Below are 20,132 nucleotides of genomic sequence, written 5' to 3'. Positions count from 1 at the left end.
AGAGATTGTAATGGGAGTTGACAAAGGGGGTGTTTGGGAATGATTAAGAGTAATAGTATTCTTCAAGGGGAATTGTTTGCTATTTGGAGAGGATATCTCTTAGCTTGGGATGTGGGTCAACAAGATGTTATTTATGAGACGGATTGTGTGGAAGCATTTAATCTTGTTACTCAAGATGGTTTTGGGTTTATTGATCCATTGGTGCTCAAAATAAGAGATATCATGCATTGGAATTGGCGTGTTGACTTTCGTTTGATTATGAGAGATGCAAATACGGTGGCAGATACTATGACAAAGATGGCGATGAAGTTACAACTTTCACATGTGGAGCTTCTTTCACCTTAGAAGGAGTTTAAGAGTAGTCTTAAACGGGACTGTCCCTTTATTTAAGCAGTTCCTTGTTTTGTTTGTTTTATTTTTCTTTGTTTAGTTTATTTCGGTCACAAAAAAAAACGTTAAAAGTTTTTGAAATCACGTAAGAATATTTTGTGAAAATTAGTTTATACTTATTCAAAATATTAAAAAGTCTAAAATATATAATAAATATTCAAATGTAAAGTTCCATTCAAAATCAAAATTTTCTCTCATTTTATTATTATTATGGTCATTATATTTTAAAAAGTATTTTATTAAGTATAATTATTGTTATTTGTATTTATTAAAAAATTTTTAAGATCAGTTTATTAGTAAGCGATTTTTTTTTAATATAAATACCTTCTTTTATATTTAGTAAATAAAAAAATACAAAAATATTATTTATACACAAAAATTAGTCACTAAAATTAGCCACTATGTATTTATGTATAAATATATGTATTATTTAACTAATTTTTAATATGTGTTTTATATTTTAATATATATTTTATACTAATAGCTAATTTTAATGTACATATAACATAATTAAAAAATATATATTTATACTTACAAAATTTAAAAGTTAAGAATACTTTTAAAAAATATTATACTTGTGTTTGTCCTTATAAGTTTTGTATTTATTTTTTAAAAAGTACTGATTGTTCACCTTTTCTAAAAAGTACCTTTTTTTAAAGAAAAAAATCCAAAAAAAAAGCACATAATACCAATTTACCTTGGAGATCTTTAATTCTTTATATTCAAGGCAAGTTGTTCCATTGAATTCAATAGAAGGGAGGGGAAATCCCTTTTGTGATTGTCTAATTCTATATACATTAAATGGTATAAAATTTTTCTTTGTTATCAATAATTTTATTTAATTGTTATACATCAACTTTTGAACCTACAGTGAGAAAAAATTAATTTATGTTATATAACTATGAACAATTATAACTATAAAATATGTAAATTAATTCTATATTTTATCAAAGTAAATCCAGATTAGAATTTATTCACTTCAAATTATTATCTATAGAGTGTGTTACTTTCCTTATGAAATAAATTAAAAATAAAAATATTCTACATATATTAAAAATAACCATCAAATATATATATAAAATTAAATAATTAACTACTAAAATAATCAAATGTCATAAACTCATAACAGAGTAAGCAAATATGCAATAAATAAATAATAAAATTTGTTTATAGGTGTATCATAAAAAAAAATTGAGTTGTTAAATATATATTTCTATATCTAATAGTTAATTAGTGACTAATTTTTTATATATCCGTAAAATGATTGTTACAAAATACTACATAGATATTAGAAATCAGAAATCAGTTATTAATTAGTTAACAAATAAGAATATTTATTTGTTATTTACAAAAAATAGTTTGGATGTACTGCTGTAAAAAGTATTTGATTATTCTGTAAATATTTGATTATTTCAATATAAAATCTTTTATAAGTTTAATTATTTTGATGAAAAATCTTTGACAAGCAAGCTTGCTTATTCTGATATAAAATGTTAAAACATCATGCATTATGAAATTTAGATGTGAATGTTAAAGCAGAACATATCAATTACTTTCAACTGGTTCATCAACAGTTAAACACAAAGAAGGCAAGAAAACAAAAACGACATAACAAATTGCAGTTGTAATTTTGTATTTTAAGTTGTCTTACTATAATGAGTTCCACTCTAACTGAAAGTTAAGCTGCAGAGCCGGAGAAGAAAACTTCATTGGCAATGAATCCAAGAGTTCTTCACAATCCGGAGAAGAAAAATTCATTGGCAATGAATCCAAGAGTTCTTCACAATCACTGAGGTTCTTATATTTCTCAGGAGAGCTTCTGACTTTGACATCTTTCAAATCATGCCACCAACATTTCATTTGATTTGAACTGCAGCATCTCTCTTTCTCGTTGTTGCTCCTTAGCTTCTCCAATAATAACTGTTGTTGATTTGGCCAATTAACAACTAGAATTAAAGATGTGAAGGAGGTGGGAGAATACGTAATTTTTAAGCGTAAAATTAGTTTTTAAAATTTAAAAATCAGAATTGCCGCCCCAAACACTCCTCCTTTTTTAAAAAGTTGGCCACTTACTTTACTGCATATAGACTTGGTTCATAAACTTTCTCATTTTTTTTAATATATATTGATATATAATAAATTAACACAATAGCACTCAGAAAATAGTTATCAAACATTTCGAAACGACCGAAACTAAAAGATTCAGAACTAACAACTAAAATTCACAAAAAAATCCTTTAGATTTAAAAAAAAATACAATTGACGATAATCTTACATAGTATCATGTCAGTGTTTTATATGTAACAAAAATAAAACTATTTAACAATTTATCAATTTTGTCAACATAGTAAATCTTTAGAAGGCTACTTTAACCTTTTTATTATCTTTCAAATGATTTTTGTTTTTTCACGAATCAAACCACTGAAAAAATTGATCATGCATTGGACAATCAAATCAGGAGTTAAGGGGTAATGAATCAATGACAAACCTTAAGGAATATTCTGCTGCAGACTTTCACGTTCAAAGAAATAATAGCAGGACGGAAGCTCCAAAACAAATCATTGATAAGAAGCACACACAACTCTTCAGTTTCTTCAGCTACCGATAACCTCAATTCTTTGATCCTTGGCAGAGGGACTTGAACATTTTGTAGTACATCTTCATTGAACACCATCTGCTCATCCAAAATACAATTCCAACACAAATGACATCAAAGTTCCCATGTAAAGTTTTATTTTAGCAACTAAAACATAATTTGGTAATGTACACTTACAGATGAACCATTCAGGATTCCAAGATACAAGGATACCATAACATTTCTTGGTGCTATGTTCTGGAAAAATGCCCTAAGCCTTTTCAAATCCATACGAGATTCTATTGGGAAGACAAAATCAAAATCCACCTGATTTGAACAATTCACAAAAGATATAGCTGCTGGCATGTGGCTGGATTGTCCAGAATATCTACATGACTCTAAATTCGGCGCATCGATCTTAGCTTCCTTCAACTCAACGCAAGCCTTGAAGGACAAAACCTTGAGGCGAGAACTGGAGATCATTAGGCTCTCAGATGTAACACAACCACTTAATTCCAACCTCTCAAGGAAAGGAAACTTGTCAAAAAGTTCACGCAACCATTGGTTAGAGACAAAAACAGAACTCACAACCCCTAAAAGAAACACCTTCAAATTTCTGCACTTGTCTATACTGATATCACAAGGGAACTCAAATTCGTCATTACCAAGATGAAGATACTCTAGACTCGGCACATCAACATGAATTTCACGAAATCCAGAAAACTTAGCAGACTTTAGCTTAGGCAAATCATGTACTTTTACATTTTCCAACCCAACACAATTCTCCAATATTAATTCCTCAATCATAGGACAACCAGAAATGATATCTTCAAGCGCTTGTTCATGTCCCAAATAAACATAAACTAAGGACAATATCCGCAACATAGGGAACCTAATTCTGTGATTTACAATCAATTTGTCTGCTCTAATCTTCCCTAACAACACTAATTCAGTTAATGACTTGGCTTTCAGTACATCTGGTGGCAAGTAGTAATAATTGATAGAAGTTCATATCTAATATGTGATAGAGATGTATTTGTATTGAAATTTGTGAAGATTAGGTTCAAAAATAAAAAATATATGAAGATTGTGTTAGAATTTGTGAAGGTTAGGATGAGAAGTTAGAAATATATGAGGATTTCAATGGCAATATAATAGCGGGAAATATGTGCGAGAAAATGAAAAAAATTTTGTAAGCATAAGCCATCTTTGAAAAGCTCCCTCCTAGGTGCTTTCAAAAGCACCCCTAACTTTTAAAAGCCGCACAAGCACTTGAGCTTTTTTAATTTACCAAACGCAAAATGACGTGCTTGTGCACCTCCTGAAAAAGCTTTACCAAACCTAGCCTTCACCCAGTAGAAACCTGATTTTAGTGTGGCCCGAAAATAATGTGATTTTACTGGGACTAGGATCGGTTAAGAATATTAAAAATAGACTCAATCATTATTTAAGGTCGGATTCGGGTCAAGGTAAATCCGGTTTCACTCGACCCATGTTCATCCCAGTAGAATTAATCACAACTTAAAATAGTATTTTTATATTTAACAATAAAAAATAGATTAAGTTATATTACCAATAAAATTTATTATTTTTTATTAATATTTGACTAATTCTAAATTCTAAATTCTAAATCTTAAATCCTAAATACTAATAACAAAAAAAATAAAATATTAGTTTATATTAATAAATGATTACTCCCCTAATATTTCTCTAAAAGCTAATTATAAAATAGGGTATTATTTTTGAATTGCCAACCACAACATTAAATTCGAAACAAGTAAGATTAATACTAGCGAAAGACATATTTGCCAATGCCACAGAAGATTTAGATTCTTGATAAGTAAAAGTAATCAAACTCGGAGCATTAATCTACGTATTCTCCAAATTAGAACACCAAGCAACCTTTAAAACTTTAAGCTGCACCACTGAAAAGATGCATTTCTCTAGATATAACGCAATTTCGTTAATTTCAGTTTCTCAAGGCCATAAAATGTATGGAAAAGTTCAAGAAACCACATGCTTGTGAGAATCAAATTGTTTGGATATTGAAAGCCTAGATATTTTACATTTGAACACGTACATGTGTTCCTATTGGCGGTTCTATTGTTAAGAGTAATTCACCAAGTAAAAAAAAAATATAAAATGAGAAGATATATAATCTAATTTAATTTGAAGGCATCAACTTAGTAAGTCTCTCGTCTTATTAGAGTGTTAGGGAATCAGCACTTTTGTTAAATTCTGACCAGCACTTAATCATCAAAAGAAAATTGAATGCTTCTACACCATTAGATGCAATCACACACCATTAAAAATATCATTGATGGCTAATTGATAGCTAAAAACCACAAAATCTGCTGACCTCCTAAATTTTCTCCTAATTTAATATAGTAATTAAATTGAAAAAAAAATTGATATATAATAACATAGCATGATAACTTAGCTAATTAAATCAAAACCCTACTATAATTGGAAAGCATAGATATAATCCAAATTAAAATTAAGGAGAACTAAAAAGGCAACAATATCATATACTAGATAAGCACAATTTGTGAATACATTGTTTTGATTATCAAGAGCTGAAACATGGTGCCATCGTCAGATAATACTAGTAGCAACCATCTCAGTCTAATATGCAAAATTATTATGCTAATTTTTCTGCTTTTAGTCATAGTAGAAGAACATTAGGGATGCAACAACCACAAGCAATGATTCATAATAGGTCTTCGATTGAAGTTGGACCTGGTATCTTCATAATGTATTGTTGGAAAACCAAATCATGAATCCTCAATGCAGCATGAATTAGTTGACGCTGGGACCGGCATTGATGCCGCCGCCGGACAGAGAAGTACTGCCGCCAAAAGAGTTGAGTTTAGATGAAAATATAAATCCAAGCCAAGCAAATAAATAACTACCAGGCAATGTTGTAGCATTGCATGAATTACAATTATATAGCTTTTAATTCTATCATCACGTTTAAGTATACGTTTCTTGCTTTAACGGGTCTAGGGAATAACAAACCTCAAAGAGAGATCGAATTGACTATCCATGTGGTAATTTTCTAATGTATGGTTGATATAAATAGATGAAAATATTGTTAGATTTTATTATCATATACTAGGATTATTATAGTTTCTGTTGACAAGTATTTGAGTTAATTAATATATTTATTTACTTATTTATTAGAGTGAATACCTCATCCGGCCCCTGACAATTATCTCGAAAGGACAACGAGGCCCCCAAGAAAAAAAAAACACCCAATCCGGCCCCTGATAAATTTTTTTTGGGACAGATTAGCCCCTGTGCCAAAAAAAATAACATTGATTTTTTTTTGGCACAGGGGCCTCGTTGTCCTTTCGAAGTAATTGTCAGGGGCCGGGTTGGGTTTATTTTTTTTGTCAGGGGCCGGGTTGGGGTTTTTTTTTTGTCAGGGGCCTCGTTGTCTTTCGAAGTAATTGTAAGGATTGGTGGTTAGGTGCAGTAAAACTCTTACTTTTACTTTATTAAAATTAATTTTTAAATATAATTTTTTTAAAATTATAGAATATGATAATTTAAAATAAGGCATGATTTGATAAAACTTTTTGAGAAGATATTTATACTTGTAAATACATCATTTTTTTACATGATAAATTAAAAACGATTGTGTATATGTGTTTGTAGTTTTAAAAAGTTAAAAGTTTTGAAAGCACGTAAGAATATTTTGTGAAAATTAGTTTATACTTATTCAAAATATTAAAAAGTCTAAAACATATAATAAATGTTCAAATGTAAAGTTCCATTCAGAATCAAATTTTCTCTCATTTTATGAAATTTAGATGTGAATGTTAAAGCAGAACATATCAATTACTTTCAACTGGTTCATCAACAGTTCAACAATAAGAAGGCAAGGAAAAAAAAAACAAAAAAACAAAAACGACACAACAAATTGCAGTTGTAATTTTATATTTTAAGTTGTCTTACTGTAACGAGTCCCACTCTAACTGAAAGTTAAGCCGAAGAGCCGGGAAAGAAAAATTTAATGGCATTGAATCCAAGAGTGCTTCACAATCACTGATGTTCTCATATTTCTCAGGATAGCTTCTGACTTTGACATCTTTCAAATCATGCCACCAACATTTCATTTGACTTGAACTGCAGCATCTCTCTTCCTCGTTGTTGCACCTTAGCTTCTCCAATAGTAGCTGTTGTTGATTTGGCCAATTCACAACTAGAATTAGAGAGGTCAAGGGGGTGGGAGAGTACGTGTTTTTTAAGCGTAAAACTAGTTTTTAAAATTTAAAAATCAGAATTTTTTAAAAAGTTGGCTATATAGAATTGGTTCATAAACTTTCTCAAACCATTGAAAAAATTGATCATGCATTGGACAATCAAATCAGGAGTTAAGGGGCAATTAATCAATGACAAACCTTAAGGAATATTCTGCTGCAAAGTCTCACGTTCAAAGAAATAATAGCAGGACGGAAGCTCCAAAACAAATCATTGATAAGAAGCACACAGAACTCTTCAGTTTTTTCAGCTACCGATAACCTCAATTCTTTGATCCTTGGCAAAGGGACTTGAACATTTTGTAGTACATCTTCATTGAACACAATCTGCTCATCCAAAATACAATTCCAACACAAATGACATCAAAGTTCTCCATGTAAACTTTTATTTTAGCGACTAAAACATAATTTGGTAATGTACACTTACAGATGAAGCTCTCATGATTCCAAGATACAAGGATACCATAACATTTATTGGTGCTATGTTCTGGAAAAATGCCCTAAGCCTTTTCAAATCCATACGAGATTCTAGTGGGAAGCCAAAATCAAAATCCACCTGATTTGAACAATTCACAAAAGATATAGCTGCTGGCATGTGGCTGGAGTTTCCATAATATCTACATGACTCTAAATTCGGCGCATCGATCTTAGCTTCCTTCAACTCTAAGCAAGCCTGGAAGGACAAAACCTTGAGCCTAGAACTGGAGATCATTAGGCTCTCAGATGTAACACAACCACTTAATTCCAACGTCTCAAGGAAAGGAAACTTGTCAAAAAGTTCACGCAACCATTGGTTAGAGACAAAAACAGAACTCACAGCCTCTAAAATAAACACCTTCAAATTTCTGCACTTGTCTATACTGATATCACAAGGGAACTCTAATTTGCCATTACCAAGTTCAAGATACTCTAGACTCGGTACATCAACATGAATTTCACGAAATCCAGAAAACTTAGCAGACTTTAGCTTAGGCAAATCATGTACTTTTACATTTTCCAATCCAACACAGTGCTCCAATACTAAATCCTCAATCATAGGACAACCAGAAATGAGATCTTCAAGCGCTTGTTCATGTCCCAAATAAACATAAACTAAGGACAATATCCGCAACATAGGGAACCTAATTCTGTGATTTACAATCAATTTGTCTGCTCTAATCTTCCCTGACAACACTAATTCAGTTAATGACTTGGCTTTCAGTATATCTGGTGGCAAGTAGTAATAATTATCAACGGCGTGTGAGTCAAACTCACATCCAAAGTAACAGTCAGCAAGTTCAAGTTCAAGCTTTAGCACCTGAATACTGCTACTTTCACCTACTATCTTCATCCACAGGTCGACGAGATGTGGCATGAACCGAGGATGGAAGAACATCATACTCAGGTTAAATTCTTTGATGGCAAAGCCGTGGTGGTGGAACCTAACAAGTCTCCTATCCACAGACTTGAGGAAGCTGTTCGCTTTCCTCCTGTTTTCTTGTATCGTCAGGGGATCTTTTCTATCCATCCAGAGCATGTGGCCGCCTTGAGAGCCGTCGAAGACCAAGATGGGGAATGAGGACCATGTTTCATGCCAAGCCTTGGACAAAACACTGGTCCTTGCAGCATCTTCGTAAGGCAACCTTGAAAGAATGTCATGCAGGATTATCTTTGGCAGATCAGAAATTTTGTCCATTTCCTTAATAAAATCTCTGAGCTCCCCTAACAGAAACAATTACTAAGGATTAAATAATGTTCTTCAATTACATTCAATAATTCTATGCTAATAACTTTCATCATAATAGAAGAGAAGTGTCATTGATATATTGAAATGAAAGGTTGTAGTGGGATGCAAGTGTATGAAAAAGCTGTTTGAGTGTAAATTGCATACCAGTGTGTTGAAGAATTGCTGAGACTGAGATCGTTGATGTGCATTGAGAATTTGGTAAAGTGTGAAAAACCTATCTCATCAAGATCTTCATCTGCTATGAATTATTGAATTTATTTTTCAAGCAACTATCTTTCTTTCTTCCCTGCCTGTGCCTTGTCATATCAAATAAGAGTCATCAAATATTTCAGGTTAAGGTTTAAAGAACTTTTTCCCGTTTGAAAGTTGTGTAGCATGTAAAACAGTAAAAGGAAGGAGTGGGAGGAGATAGTGGAATTTAGGGGTACAGATGACCTGGCCGGTCCGAAGATCCGGCCTGGATTTGAATCTTTTGGGTTTAATTTAGTGTGGTATTAGGATTTAGCATCAGGTAAGAATTTTAAAAATAGATTCATCATTATTTAGAGTTGGGTTCGGATTCTCTCTAATTTTTTTTAACACTTGAAGAAATACAGTGTGATCTCTCACCATTAACTTTATGAGTGGGACCAAAATTAAATATGAGAGAGAGCAATGAAGGATGAGAGATCACAATTGACACCATCCAATTTTTTGTTCACCGGAGATGATCTAATCCTAGGCGAACCCAGTTTCACCTACCCCATATGCACTTTAGAGGGACTAAAAAAATATATATATTTTGAATTAATTATAATATTATGTTATATTAATTATAAGTTTATTGTTTTATTTTTAATTACATTTGTTGAATTAGAAAATAGATAAAAAAAATATGAAATTAGAATTTATGAACAAATTTAAATTCAAGTATGGTTATCAACTTCTCTGCAATAAGTATTTTTCTTCTTTATAAATAAGTGCATCATAATTTTTTGACATAACATTTATCAAGACCCAGACTTCACCCAGTAGAGACATAACATTTGGTAAAGTGTGAAAAACCTATCTCATCAAGATCTTCATCTGCTATGAATTATTGAATATATTTTTCAAGCAACTATCTTTCTTTCTTCCCTGCCAGTGCCTTGTCATGTCAAATATGACTCATCAAATATTTCAGGTTAAGGTTTAATCAACTTTCTCCCATTTGAAAGTTGTGTAGCATGTAAAACAGCAAAAGGAAGGAGTGCGAGGAGATAGTGGAATTAATCATAACTTGAAATAGTATTTTTATACTTAACAATAAAAAATAAACTAAGTTATATTACTAATAAAATTTATTATTTTTTATCAATATTTGACTACCTCTTACACTTTGTTTGGATTTAGGAAAAAAAATTAAAAATAAAAGAAAAAATAGAATTATTTGTATGTTGTTTGGATAAATATAAAATAGATGTAAAAAAGTAGAGAAATTTTTTTTTGTTTGAATGAAAAAAAATGAGAAGAAAAAAAATTATAATAGTATAAAATTAATACTAAATTTATATTAATAATTGTTAATAATAATATAACTAAGGGTAGTATTGAAAATGTAAAAAATATGGCAATTTCTTTTCTATTTTCTTTCCTTTCTATTTTCTTTGATAACCAAACAAAGGAAAATATCATTTTTCACTCATTTTTCCTCCAACCAAACATTGTGTTAAGTTTTAAGTTATTAACTTGTCCAAATGCCAAAAGTAGGCTATGCTTCAGTGAACTGGAGAGTGAGGTTCAAGTGTTCAACCCGAAATGCCTAGGGAAACTAAGATCAAGTCGAATTATATTGATTCCTTTCAGTCTTCAACATGACTATCCGCTAAATTTTGGTTTTGTAAAGAATGTTTGAACAATGGTATAGTGAGAAGCCGGGCTGAGCAAGCAAATAATGCACCTAAAAACAAGGAAAAGAATCCAGATACTTTGCTAAAAACGACAAATTTCTCACTAGAAAATTGATCATTGGCAATTATGAATTATCTTATTCTGTAATTTACATTCCCCTTAGTTTTTCTTTTTTGTCAAGTTATACCCTTACAGACACACCCCTTCCCTTTTGCCATGGATTCTATATATCAACTTCCTAGTCATGGCTAGGATTCGAACCTAGTGCACCCCGGTTTTCATAAAAAGTAACAAAAAATATCAGCCCAATGCCTAACGCACGAACACAAAAGAACATAATGTAGGCTCTAGGCTTACAAGTTTAGACAAAAACAGTTTGTGAATTTGAACGACTCCCTATAATTTTATTAAAAGAATAAAAAAGAAAAGAATTCTAAATGTATGATTTTGTTTCTTGTTAACCTGCCACTATTAGTATCAGATAGTGATGCAATATAGAAGAGTGGTAGCTAGCAATCAAGTTTGTCATTAATGTACTCTCCCTCTTCCCCGCTTCCGCCGGCGGCAAACAAAACACCAAACCAAGTGAAACCCAAGCCTGACAACCGACTTTGATACATTATAATGTTGATGATTCTATACACCTTGTTTATGATATGAAATGGTGACCTTGACTGGAAGGGCAAAAAAAAAAAAAATAAATGCAAACATGCTTGTCCTAGAGATATAACTTCGATCTATCAGAGCTCTCGGGAGTTAAGGAGAACAGTCACCAACAAAATTTCGGTTCAAATCCTTATATATCCATTTTAAAAATAAATTAAAAATACAATGGCTAATTCAACAAGTAAAAAATACTAACTAATATCAACCTCATGGGTAAAATACAAGCAAAGAACAGACCATTCTTTTACACAATCCTTGAATCTTAAATATAAACAACCGTATACCATCCTTTTACACCAATCCTTGAATCTCACAAAAGACAGGAAATGGACTCTTTCTCCGAACAATTAAACAGATACAACACGAGCCTTGTACATGATTATGTAAGCCATGTGCCAATCACCTAGAGACAAACATCATATAACAATTTATTATTAATCTATTATCTCACCCACAAATAATAACGAGAAGAAAAGGATGGATTAAACTATAATGATTGAGCTAAGCCGGTGAAGGAAGAAAAAGAAAGAGGAACTCATGCAAATTCGTTTTTTACTTGGTATGATAGGCTCAATTGTAAAAGGGGATGATAGATAATTTTTTCATATTATCCATATCCACACATTAATTCTGCATATTCTCACCTCCTCCAGATAGTCTAGTGATGTCGTCTTCTATTCTGGGTTTGGGGTTGTCATCATCAAACTCTATCCACTTCCCTACAAACAACAAAATAACTATTAAGTTACTTTGAAAAGACATGGAGGAAAAAAAAATCAAGAACATAATGTGTTATCCAAGATCCACACCATTTTCTTGCTTGACCCAACCAACATAATGCCCCGAATCAGCACTTCTACCCTTGTGGGTCAATACGGCAACCAAATCATATATTCCAGTCATCTGCGTAGCTTTTTCACCTATGGACACAGACAATGAGTGTCAGAAGCAGATAGAGGATTGATAACAGGGAAAAATAAACAAAAAGGAAAGGAAGAAGATAGCAGAAAGAGGAATGTGGTCAATTTTACCCTCTTCCATTGGAGCTACAGATGGCTCGCCTCCTCCATTTGAAGATCCCTGAATCAATGAAACAAATGAAGTATATGGCTTGTAGCTACTTATGCACAACAAGGTATGTGTGTCATATGGTATGGAATGGGAGTCTAAGTTTCCTCACCTCTGCATCTGCCATTTTTTCATCGTTATCCTTTTGAACTGAGCTTTTCTCACTGCCTTTCAGACCAAGCTTTTTTCCTTCCTCATCTCTTAGGAGCTAAAGTAAAATGCCCAGAGTGAGAACATAGACCACACATTTTCGTAAAGCAAATACCAGAACAACCAGAATTTTCAAATGAAAAAACAGTGTGTAAACCTTTCTTGGGGCTTCCAACTTTTTGCGAAGATCATCAGAACAAAAGTCATAAACATCCAACTCCAAAGGATAATCCACTTTCTGAGATAGCCAAGCACATTCACAAATATAATGTAAATTAGTTAACAATATCAAACCAGCACCAGCTCTATCCATAAGTACACAAAAAGGGAAAGATAGTGAGCTATACCCGCAAAATCTTGGCCTTTTGGTTGGACTCTCTCTTCCAGAAAAAACGGACAAACTGAACTGTCAAATACCTTCAAAAAGAAAGAGTTGAAATTGATCTCAGATTTGCCCCCCTTAAGCAATTAGCAATGAAGAAATGAAGCTCAACCACGAGATGCACTATCGTATACCAAGGGAAAATACAACTACACCCTAATACAATGGAGGCTAAATTATGCTACATTAAAATGTAGACTAAAGTAAACAAAAGCCAAAATGTAAGAAATATATCCAAAACTGAATGCCAACCTTGGCAAGGCATTGATGCGTGATTCCTTCAAGTAGTTAGCACTACGGCCCAAAGCAGGGGAAGCTTTCTCCAATTCTGATTTTAATCCCTGCATAAGTCAGCTGGGTTAACAAATAGAGGAATCATTCATCATAAAGAAAAATTGCGTAGAATCCACTACATTCAAACAGTTTAAAATTTGTACACACGAATTATGTTGTTCTAACTATAGCATTTCTAATTCTAATCAGTCGACATCACAATCATTGTTTGGGTTATTCATGACCAAGAAATATTTTTTTACTAGAAATCTCTTGGTGGAAGTGTACTCTTAATTTTGGCATGAATGTCTACATTTGAAGTTACTTGTTTGGCATAATAAGCAAAAATCATGGATGAACAGCAACAGGCCAACAGCAGTAAAGATTGAACAGAACCATAGAAAAATAATATCTTGAATTTAATGTAATTTTCAGAAACCCCCTGTATATTTGCACTTTAACCAATGAAATAGTATTCAGCTTAATAATCAAAAACAAAATTATCAGCAGTAGCTTTAAGCAAGAAAGAGGCTCCAAGGAAATCGGAGAGAAGAGATAAACAGATCAAGAACACTATCATGGCTGACAGAACAAGTTGAGCATAAAAAGAGGGCACAGACTTGCAAGGTGAAAATACATTCTTTAGTTAAAAATATGAACAGGATTGTCTATGGAAAAACAGAGGCCTCATTCCTGCAATTTATTAAATAACCCTTACTTGTTTTATTCCTTCATGCAAATGGTTCACCTCCTGAGATATGTGGCATTTAAGTGAATAAACAGATTCTGTTTCTGAGCTTTCTTCGTTACTCTCTTGGCAATGAATCCTAATAAGAGGTAAAAAAAAATAATCTCACAATACATTACGAATACGATTACTATAGAACATTAGAGGCCAACCATTCCACAATAAGGTCTATGTATACCTGCTAATAAGTTCTATGCCAAAAAGAGCCTTCACAGCATCAGCATTTTCACTGAGAAAAGATAACATGTAAATAGAAGTAGAGTATTCATGAAAGAAATAGGTGCATGGAAAACAAACAAGTAACATACAAATGAAGACTTCTTTTAAACATGTAGCACATAACTTTTTTAAGCTAGTAGGACCAGAGTTCATTTATAAGACAGAAGGGCAAGGATTTGAAAACAAAAATAGAGCCTCAATAGTACATATACTAATATAAAACTTCTTTGGGGGAAGAAACAGTATTATTAACAAGGGAACTCTCTTCTCCTATCTCTCCCCGTTGGTTGCAGGGTTGCAAGTATTCTCTTTTCTACATGACTATATCTTCTTTGGTAGCAGCACAATCGCCACCATTATTTGTGCAATTGCTGTAGTCTTTCTTATGCTCTGCGCCTTCGTTCCTCGGCTGTGCTATGTTCTGTTCATACCATCCTTCTCCTCAAAAATATGTTATATTATCACTCCTAACTCCTTATTTTTAAGTGATAATTTGTTGGATAATTATATATTTCTGTTTTATTACCTGTGTTGAAAGCTATGTGACAATGGAATTATTAATGAAGAATTGTGCATTTTATTTCAAGTTTAATCATGTCAAACGTGATTATTTATGATATCTTGTATAAAAATGTAATATTTTGTTCATTTATTATTCATGTTTTCCATCTGTGTCACAATTCTACAATTTACAATTTTACAACTTCTGATTCTAGATAAAATCTAAATTTTTACAAGTTGACCTTCGTCACAAATAAATATGGTTACAAGAATTGCAGCAATTGCATTTAGTTACTGAAAAGCAAGGGCAAAATTACCTAGATCCATTAGATCTTAGAGACTGAGAAAGTGTATATAGAAGTTGTGTCCAACATTCTTCAGCATCCTGTTTGACATGGAAAATAACATGAGTCATTTATTTTAAAAAAACTAAACTAAACTAAATTAACAAAGTGACATTCTACATATAAACCTGTTGCATGAACACTCCATTATGCAGCTGGCCAAATTGAGGGTACTTCTTCCTCAATAACTGGAAATGCATTAACAAATCAGAACAAAATCACTTTCCATCAATCATAATGAAACATGAATAAAACAATAACCAGGTATTAAAATACATATAATATATGAAGAAAGAGTTTCAATTCACAATGAGAGCAACTTATCCTCATGAAATATCACAAGAAATGGAAAATGATAAACAATGATTTCAAAACATAAGCAGAGGTGATAAATATGGGGAACTATAAAAGACGGGTCCTACAGAAAGACTTCCATCCTGAAGGATAGACAGTACGCAGAAATCATATTTAACGGAGTCTTCTCCCAACCATTAAAGGAAAGGCTCATTCAATGCCTATTCAATGGAAAAAGCACTACTTTGGATAATTCAAGAATATCCCACAATTTATTTCCCATGAAGCAAAGAGTAACTGATTATAAAATCTTACAATAATGAAACAAAAAACAGCAATATTACTCTTTCAAGAGGTCTAATGTATACCAAATGAATAGAAATCAATTCATCACAAAAGTACCACAATAACAAGTATCCAAATATTTGTATCAGAATTTCAACAATAATCAACCTAATACATATTATGAAATTTCAAATGTACTATTATAAAATCATAAACAAATTGCTTTCAACTGAATTGAAACCAGAAGTTTGAACCAGAATTCTAAAGATATCTATCCAAAACCAATGTGTTACTAGCACTTCAAATATGCACTATTGTGGATAGATATTGTAACATTCCAATATAGAAAGGAAAAAAGGTCATCCCAAAATCGTATGACATCATAACATATAAGGATGGAAATAAAAAAGATTCTTAAAAAATATAGCAGCAGTCTAGTTAGATAATGTACCATCCAAAATTGCATTGGCGCCACAGGCTTGACACTTTTATCAAGCTCATTGAATAAGTCACGGGTAGCAACTGTCAACAGATGAGAAGACTGGTCAACATCATTGTTCCTTCCTGAATGTGAGTACCTGAGTCCAGGAGAGTTTGCATACATTGTTCAGGTATAGGCCATAAATGCATGAAAGAAAGTTGCCAACTAATGTTCCCTCAGAAAGGACTCACTGAATCAAAGCTGACTTCAACTCTGGCACAGAATGGAGACATTGTAATGTTGAGTTCATATAACAGGTATTTCCCAAATTGAAAAGGCCAGCAGTATGTCCCTGGAAAGAAAGAAAAGAAAAATCAGATATTAAAGAATGAAACTAGTGTATGACTCAAATAAGCACAAGTTAAATTTGAACAAATAAAAGAATAAAATTCAATGTTCCATAGACAATAAGGCTCGCCCAATAGTATTCGGCCTCAATAGTCCGGTAATCAAACACATGAATCATAAAACTAAACTCATAACAGTTTACATGAGGAATCAGAAGCTTGTAAGCATTTACATTAGAATTGTAAACTCGATTACAGAACCTAATTATCAGAGTTAACTCGAGTTTAATAACAGAATATAGATATAAAAACAACCATTTGGTCTTAAGATGGGTAAATGTGACATCACATTGGACCCTCGGTTATTAATAACACCAAAACATTCATTCAATGGTAATCAATCCAAGCGGGTATCATTTTAATAAGAAATTCGAGTGCAAAAAAGTGACATTTAACTATCTAAGGAAAAATGTGGTATCATGCATAAATGGACAACTAATACGATGTTACATATAACTTTATCATACCATAAACACAATTGCTCTGTATTTTGCAACTGGGAAGAGGGGGGGGGGAGGGGAAGGGAAGGAGCAACTGTCCAGCAATTAGACCTACGGACTATTTATGTTAGGATTAAAGAAGATCTATGTTGATGTGAACATAAGAAAAATTAACATATCTTCATCTAATTATCTTAAGTGGGATAACACAAAGTCCAAGATGATCAAAACAAGAAATCATAATACAACCAGAATACTGAGGAGAAGTTGCAATCTGCAACCACTTTTTACACCACTATCCAATACAAGGCTCCACCAAAATTATTTATAGACCATGAAATAGTTGACATTCTTAGGAAAACAAAAATGAGTGAAAAGAAACGAGAATATTGCTCAATCATTTATTTCCAAAATTGAAGATCATAGTTATTTGACCTGGAGCTAATTTAAAATTAAAAAAAAAAGGAGTATTTAGGGAAAGAGACTATTGTCATAAACAAATTGAAGATGAAGGCGCTATTGGCAAACAATACACATAGTTTCTAACTATTAGGGGGTGGGGGTGAAGATACACCACTAAGTTTTATAAATGGCTGATATTAAGAGGATTTAGAGCTAAACTATTAACAAACACAAGCATTCCTCCATTCATAAACATAGAGCATAGACAAAAACAGCTTAAACTTACAACAGCAACTACTTGTTCTCCATGTAAAGTTTTACTTTAGCAACTAAAACAGAATTTGGTAATGTACACTTACAGATGAATCTTTCATGATTCTAAGAGACAAGGTAACATTTCTTGGTTCTATGTGCTGGAAAAATGCCCTAAGCCATTCCAAATCCAGACGAAATTCGATTGCGAAGACAGCATCAAATTCCACCTTATTTGAACAGTTCACAAAAGATATGGCTGCTGGCATGTGGCTGTGAGTTCCAAAGTATCTACATGACTCTAAATTCGGTGCATCGATCTTAGCTTCCTTCAACTCTAAGCAAGCCCAGAAGGACAAAACCTTGAGCCTAGAACTGGAGATCATTAGGCTCTCAGATGTAATACAACCACATAATTCCAACCTCTCAAGTGAAGGAAACTTGTCAAAAAGTTCAAGCAACCATTGGTTAGAGACAAAAACAGAACTCACAGCCTCTAAAAGAAGCACCTTCAAATTTCTGCACTTGTCTATATTGATATCACAAGGGAACTCTAATTCGTCATTACCAAGATGAAGATACTCTAGACTTGGCACATCAACATGAATTTCACGAAATCCATAAAACTTAGCAGACTTTAGCTTAGGCAAATCATGTACTTTTACATTTTCCAATCCAACACAGTGCTCCAATTTCAAGTCTTCAATCATAGGACAACCAGAAATGAGATCTTCCATGGCTTGATCATGTCCCAAATAAACATCAATTAAGGACAATATCCGCAACATAGGGAACCTAATTCTGTGATTTACAAACAATTTATCCACTCTAATCTTCCCTGACAACTCTAATTCAGTTAATGACTTTGCCTTCACTACATCTGGTGGCAAGCAGTAATAATTATCAACCGTGTCAGAGTCAAACTCAAATCCACGGCAATAGTCAACAACTTTAAGTTTAAGCTTTAGCACTTGAATACTACTACTTTCACCTACTATCTTCATCCACCGATCGACGCGATGTGGCATGAACTGAGGATGGAAGAACGTCATACTAAGGCTGAATTCTTTGATGGCGAAGCCGTGGTGGTGGAACCTAACAAGTGTTCTGTCCACAGAGTTGAGGAAGTTGCTGACTTTCCTTCTGTGATCTTGTATCTTCAGGGGATCATTTGTATCCTCAAAGCGCAAGAACACGCCTTGGTCAAAGCCGTGGAAGACCAAGATGGGGAATGAGGACCATGTTTCATGCCAAGCCTTGGACAAAACACTGGTCCTTGCAGCATCTTTGTAAGGCAATCTTGAAAGAATGTCATGGAGGATTATCTTTGGCAGATCAGAAATTTTGTCCATTTCCTTAATAAGACCTCTGAGCTCCCCTAACAGAAACAATTACTAAGGATTAAGTAATGTTCTTCAATTACATTCAAAGTCATTGATATATTGAAATGAAAAGTTCTAGTGAGATGCAAGTATATGAAAAAGTTGAGTGTAAAATGCATACCAGTGTGTTGAAGAATTGCTGAGACTGATGAGATTTTGGTAAAGTGTGAAAAACCTATCTCATCAAGATCTTCATCTGCTATGAGTTATTGAATTTATTTTTCAAGCAACTATCTTTCTTTCTTCTCTGCCAGTGCCTTGTCATGTCAAATATGACTCATGAAATATTTCAGGTTAAGGTTTAATCAACTTTCTCCCGTTTGAAACTTGTGTAGCATGTAAAACAGTAAAAGATAGTGAAATTAATCAAAACTTAAAATAGTATTTTTATATTTAACAATAAAAATTAAACTAAGTTATATTACTAATAAAATTTATTATTTTTTATTAATATTTGAATAATTCTAAATTCTAAATCGTCTTAAATCCTAAATACTAATAGTACAAAAATAAAATATTAGTTTATATTAATAAAAGATTACTCCCTAATATTTCTCTAAAAGCTAATTATAAAATAGAGTATTATTTTTGAATTGTTAACCACAACATCAAATTCGAAACAAGTAAGAATAATACTAGCAAAGGACACATTTGCCAATGCCACAGAAGATTTAGAATCTTGATAAGTAAAAATAATCAAACTGGGAGCATTAATCCATACATTCTCCAAATTAAAACACCAAGCAATCTTTAAAACTTTAAGTTGCACACTGAAAAAATGCATATGTCTAGATAGAATCCAATTTCGTTCATTTCTGTTTCTCAAGAAGCCACATGCTTGTGAGAATCAAACTGAAAACCTACATATGTACCTATTAGCGGTTCTATTGTTAAGAGTAGGAAGTAGAAACATACAAAAAGTGAACATAGGATTGGATGGTCTAAGACAAAATATATATTTTTTAAGTTTTTTAATAATTAATAAATATTTTTTATTTAATTTTAACTATAACTTAATCTTTTATATATTATTTAATTATTAAATTTATTCTCTATTTTATAAATTATTATTT

General features: G+C 32.3%; 3 protein-coding genes across 9 annotated transcripts; all 3 read right to left on the bottom strand.

The window, feature by feature from the left end:
- Nucleotides 1-2,027: 2,027 nt before the first annotated feature.
- Nucleotides 2,028-3,919, bottom strand: LOC107614744 (uncharacterized). The gene is made up of 3 exons (XM_088499654.1): nucleotides 3,164-3,919; nucleotides 2,879-3,064; nucleotides 2,028-2,310 (listed from the first exon to the last, which is right to left on the bottom strand). Exons 1-3 carry the CDS (start codon nucleotides 3,848-3,850, stop codon nucleotides 2,041-2,043), a joined length of 1,143 nt encoding a protein of 380 aa, XP_088355780.1. The 5' UTR covers nucleotides 3,851-3,919; the 3' UTR covers nucleotides 2,028-2,040.
- Nucleotides 3,920-5,462: 1,543 nt separating this feature from the next.
- Nucleotides 5,463-19,355, bottom strand: LOC148543618 (FBD-associated F-box protein At5g60610-like). Of its 6 annotated transcripts, none has more exons than XM_088499648.1 (6): nucleotides 19,311-19,355; nucleotides 9,101-9,246; nucleotides 7,658-8,931; nucleotides 7,372-7,557; nucleotides 6,926-7,146; nucleotides 5,463-5,813 (listed from the first exon to the last, which is right to left on the bottom strand). In XM_088499648.1, exons 3-6 carry the CDS (start codon nucleotides 8,903-8,905, stop codon nucleotides 5,765-5,767), a joined length of 1,704 nt encoding a protein of 567 aa, XP_088355774.1. In that variant the 5' UTR covers nucleotides 8,906-8,931; nucleotides 9,101-9,246; nucleotides 19,311-19,355; the 3' UTR covers nucleotides 5,463-5,764. The 6 variants fall into 6 exon arrangements, with proteins under 6 accessions (XP_088355774.1, XP_088355779.1, XP_088355776.1 ...); XM_088499653.1 differs by having other exon boundaries at nucleotides 7,658-8,852; XM_088499650.1 differs by lacking the exon at nucleotides 19,311-19,355 and adding an exon at nucleotides 10,001-10,183 and having other exon boundaries at nucleotides 9,101-9,170.
- On the bottom strand, nucleotides 11,607-19,355 carry LOC110267024 (uncharacterized). 2 transcript variants are annotated; one of them, XM_088499646.1, is made up of 16 exons: nucleotides 19,181-19,355; nucleotides 17,785-19,055; nucleotides 16,428-16,528; nucleotides 16,207-16,333; nucleotides 15,305-15,364; nucleotides 15,150-15,217; nucleotides 14,291-14,341; nucleotides 14,083-14,191; nucleotides 13,344-13,432; nucleotides 13,057-13,126; nucleotides 12,867-12,947; nucleotides 12,672-12,767; nucleotides 12,523-12,571; nucleotides 12,301-12,411; nucleotides 12,136-12,210; nucleotides 11,607-11,894 (listed from the first exon to the last, which is right to left on the bottom strand). In XM_088499646.1, the coding sequence occupies exons 2-16, from the start codon at nucleotides 19,027-19,029 to the stop codon at nucleotides 11,839-11,841; spliced, it is 2,388 nt and encodes a 795-aa protein (XP_088355772.1). In that variant the 5' UTR covers nucleotides 19,030-19,055; nucleotides 19,181-19,355; the 3' UTR covers nucleotides 11,607-11,838. The 2 variants fall into 2 exon arrangements, with proteins under 2 accessions (XP_088355772.1, XP_088355773.1); XM_088499647.1 differs by having other exon boundaries at nucleotides 17,785-19,045; nucleotides 19,181-19,344.
- Nucleotides 19,356-20,132: the final 777 nt, after the last annotated feature.

Source organism: Arachis ipaensis, chromosome B9, assembly GCF_059453495.1.
Source record: "Arachis ipaensis isolate K30076 ecotype BB chromosome B9, ASM5945349v1, whole genome shotgun sequence".
Taxonomy (NCBI): domain Eukaryota; kingdom Viridiplantae; phylum Streptophyta; class Magnoliopsida; order Fabales; family Fabaceae; genus Arachis; species Arachis ipaensis.
Note: the sequence above shows the minus strand (reverse complement) of the source record. Positions and strands in the feature narration are given on the sequence as shown.

Excerpts from the sequence above, each read along its gene's own strand:
- LOC107614744 (XM_088499654.1), bottom strand. The coding sequence starts at position 3,850 with ATGTTGCGGATATTGTCCTTAGTTTATGTTTATTTGGGACATGAACAA. Across the intron at positions 3,065-3,163 it reads GAATCCTGAATGGTTCATCT|ATGGTGTTCAATGAAGATGT; the intron begins GTAAGTGTACAT and ends TTGGATGAGCAG. Across the intron at positions 2,311-2,878 it reads GCAGCAGAATATTCCTTAAG|TTATTATTGGAGAAGCTAAG; the intron begins GTTTGTCATTGA and ends AATCAACAACAG.
- LOC148543618 (XM_088499648.1), bottom strand. The coding sequence starts at position 8,905 with ATGGACAAAATTTCTGATCTGCCAAAGATAATCCTGCATGACATTCTT. Across the intron at positions 7,558-7,657 it reads GAATCATGAGAGCTTCATCT|ATTGTGTTCAATGAAGATGT; the intron begins GTAAGTGTACAT and ends TTGGATGAGCAG. Across the intron at positions 7,147-7,371 it reads GCAGCAGAATATTCCTTAAG|CTACTATTGGAGAAGCTAAG; the intron begins GTTTGTCATTGA and ends AATCAACAACAG.
- LOC110267024 (XM_088499646.1), bottom strand. The coding sequence starts at position 19,029 with ATGGACAAAATTTCTGATCTGCCAAAGATAATCCTCCATGACATTCTT. Across the intron at positions 14,342-15,149 it reads CTAAGATCTAATGGATCTAG|TGAAAATGCTGATGCTGTGA; the intron begins GTAATTTTGCCC and ends ATCTTTTCTCAG. Across the intron at positions 11,895-12,135 it reads CACTAGACTATCTGGAGGAG|GTGATTGGCACATGGCTTAC; the intron begins GTGAGAATATGC and ends GTTTGTCTCTAG.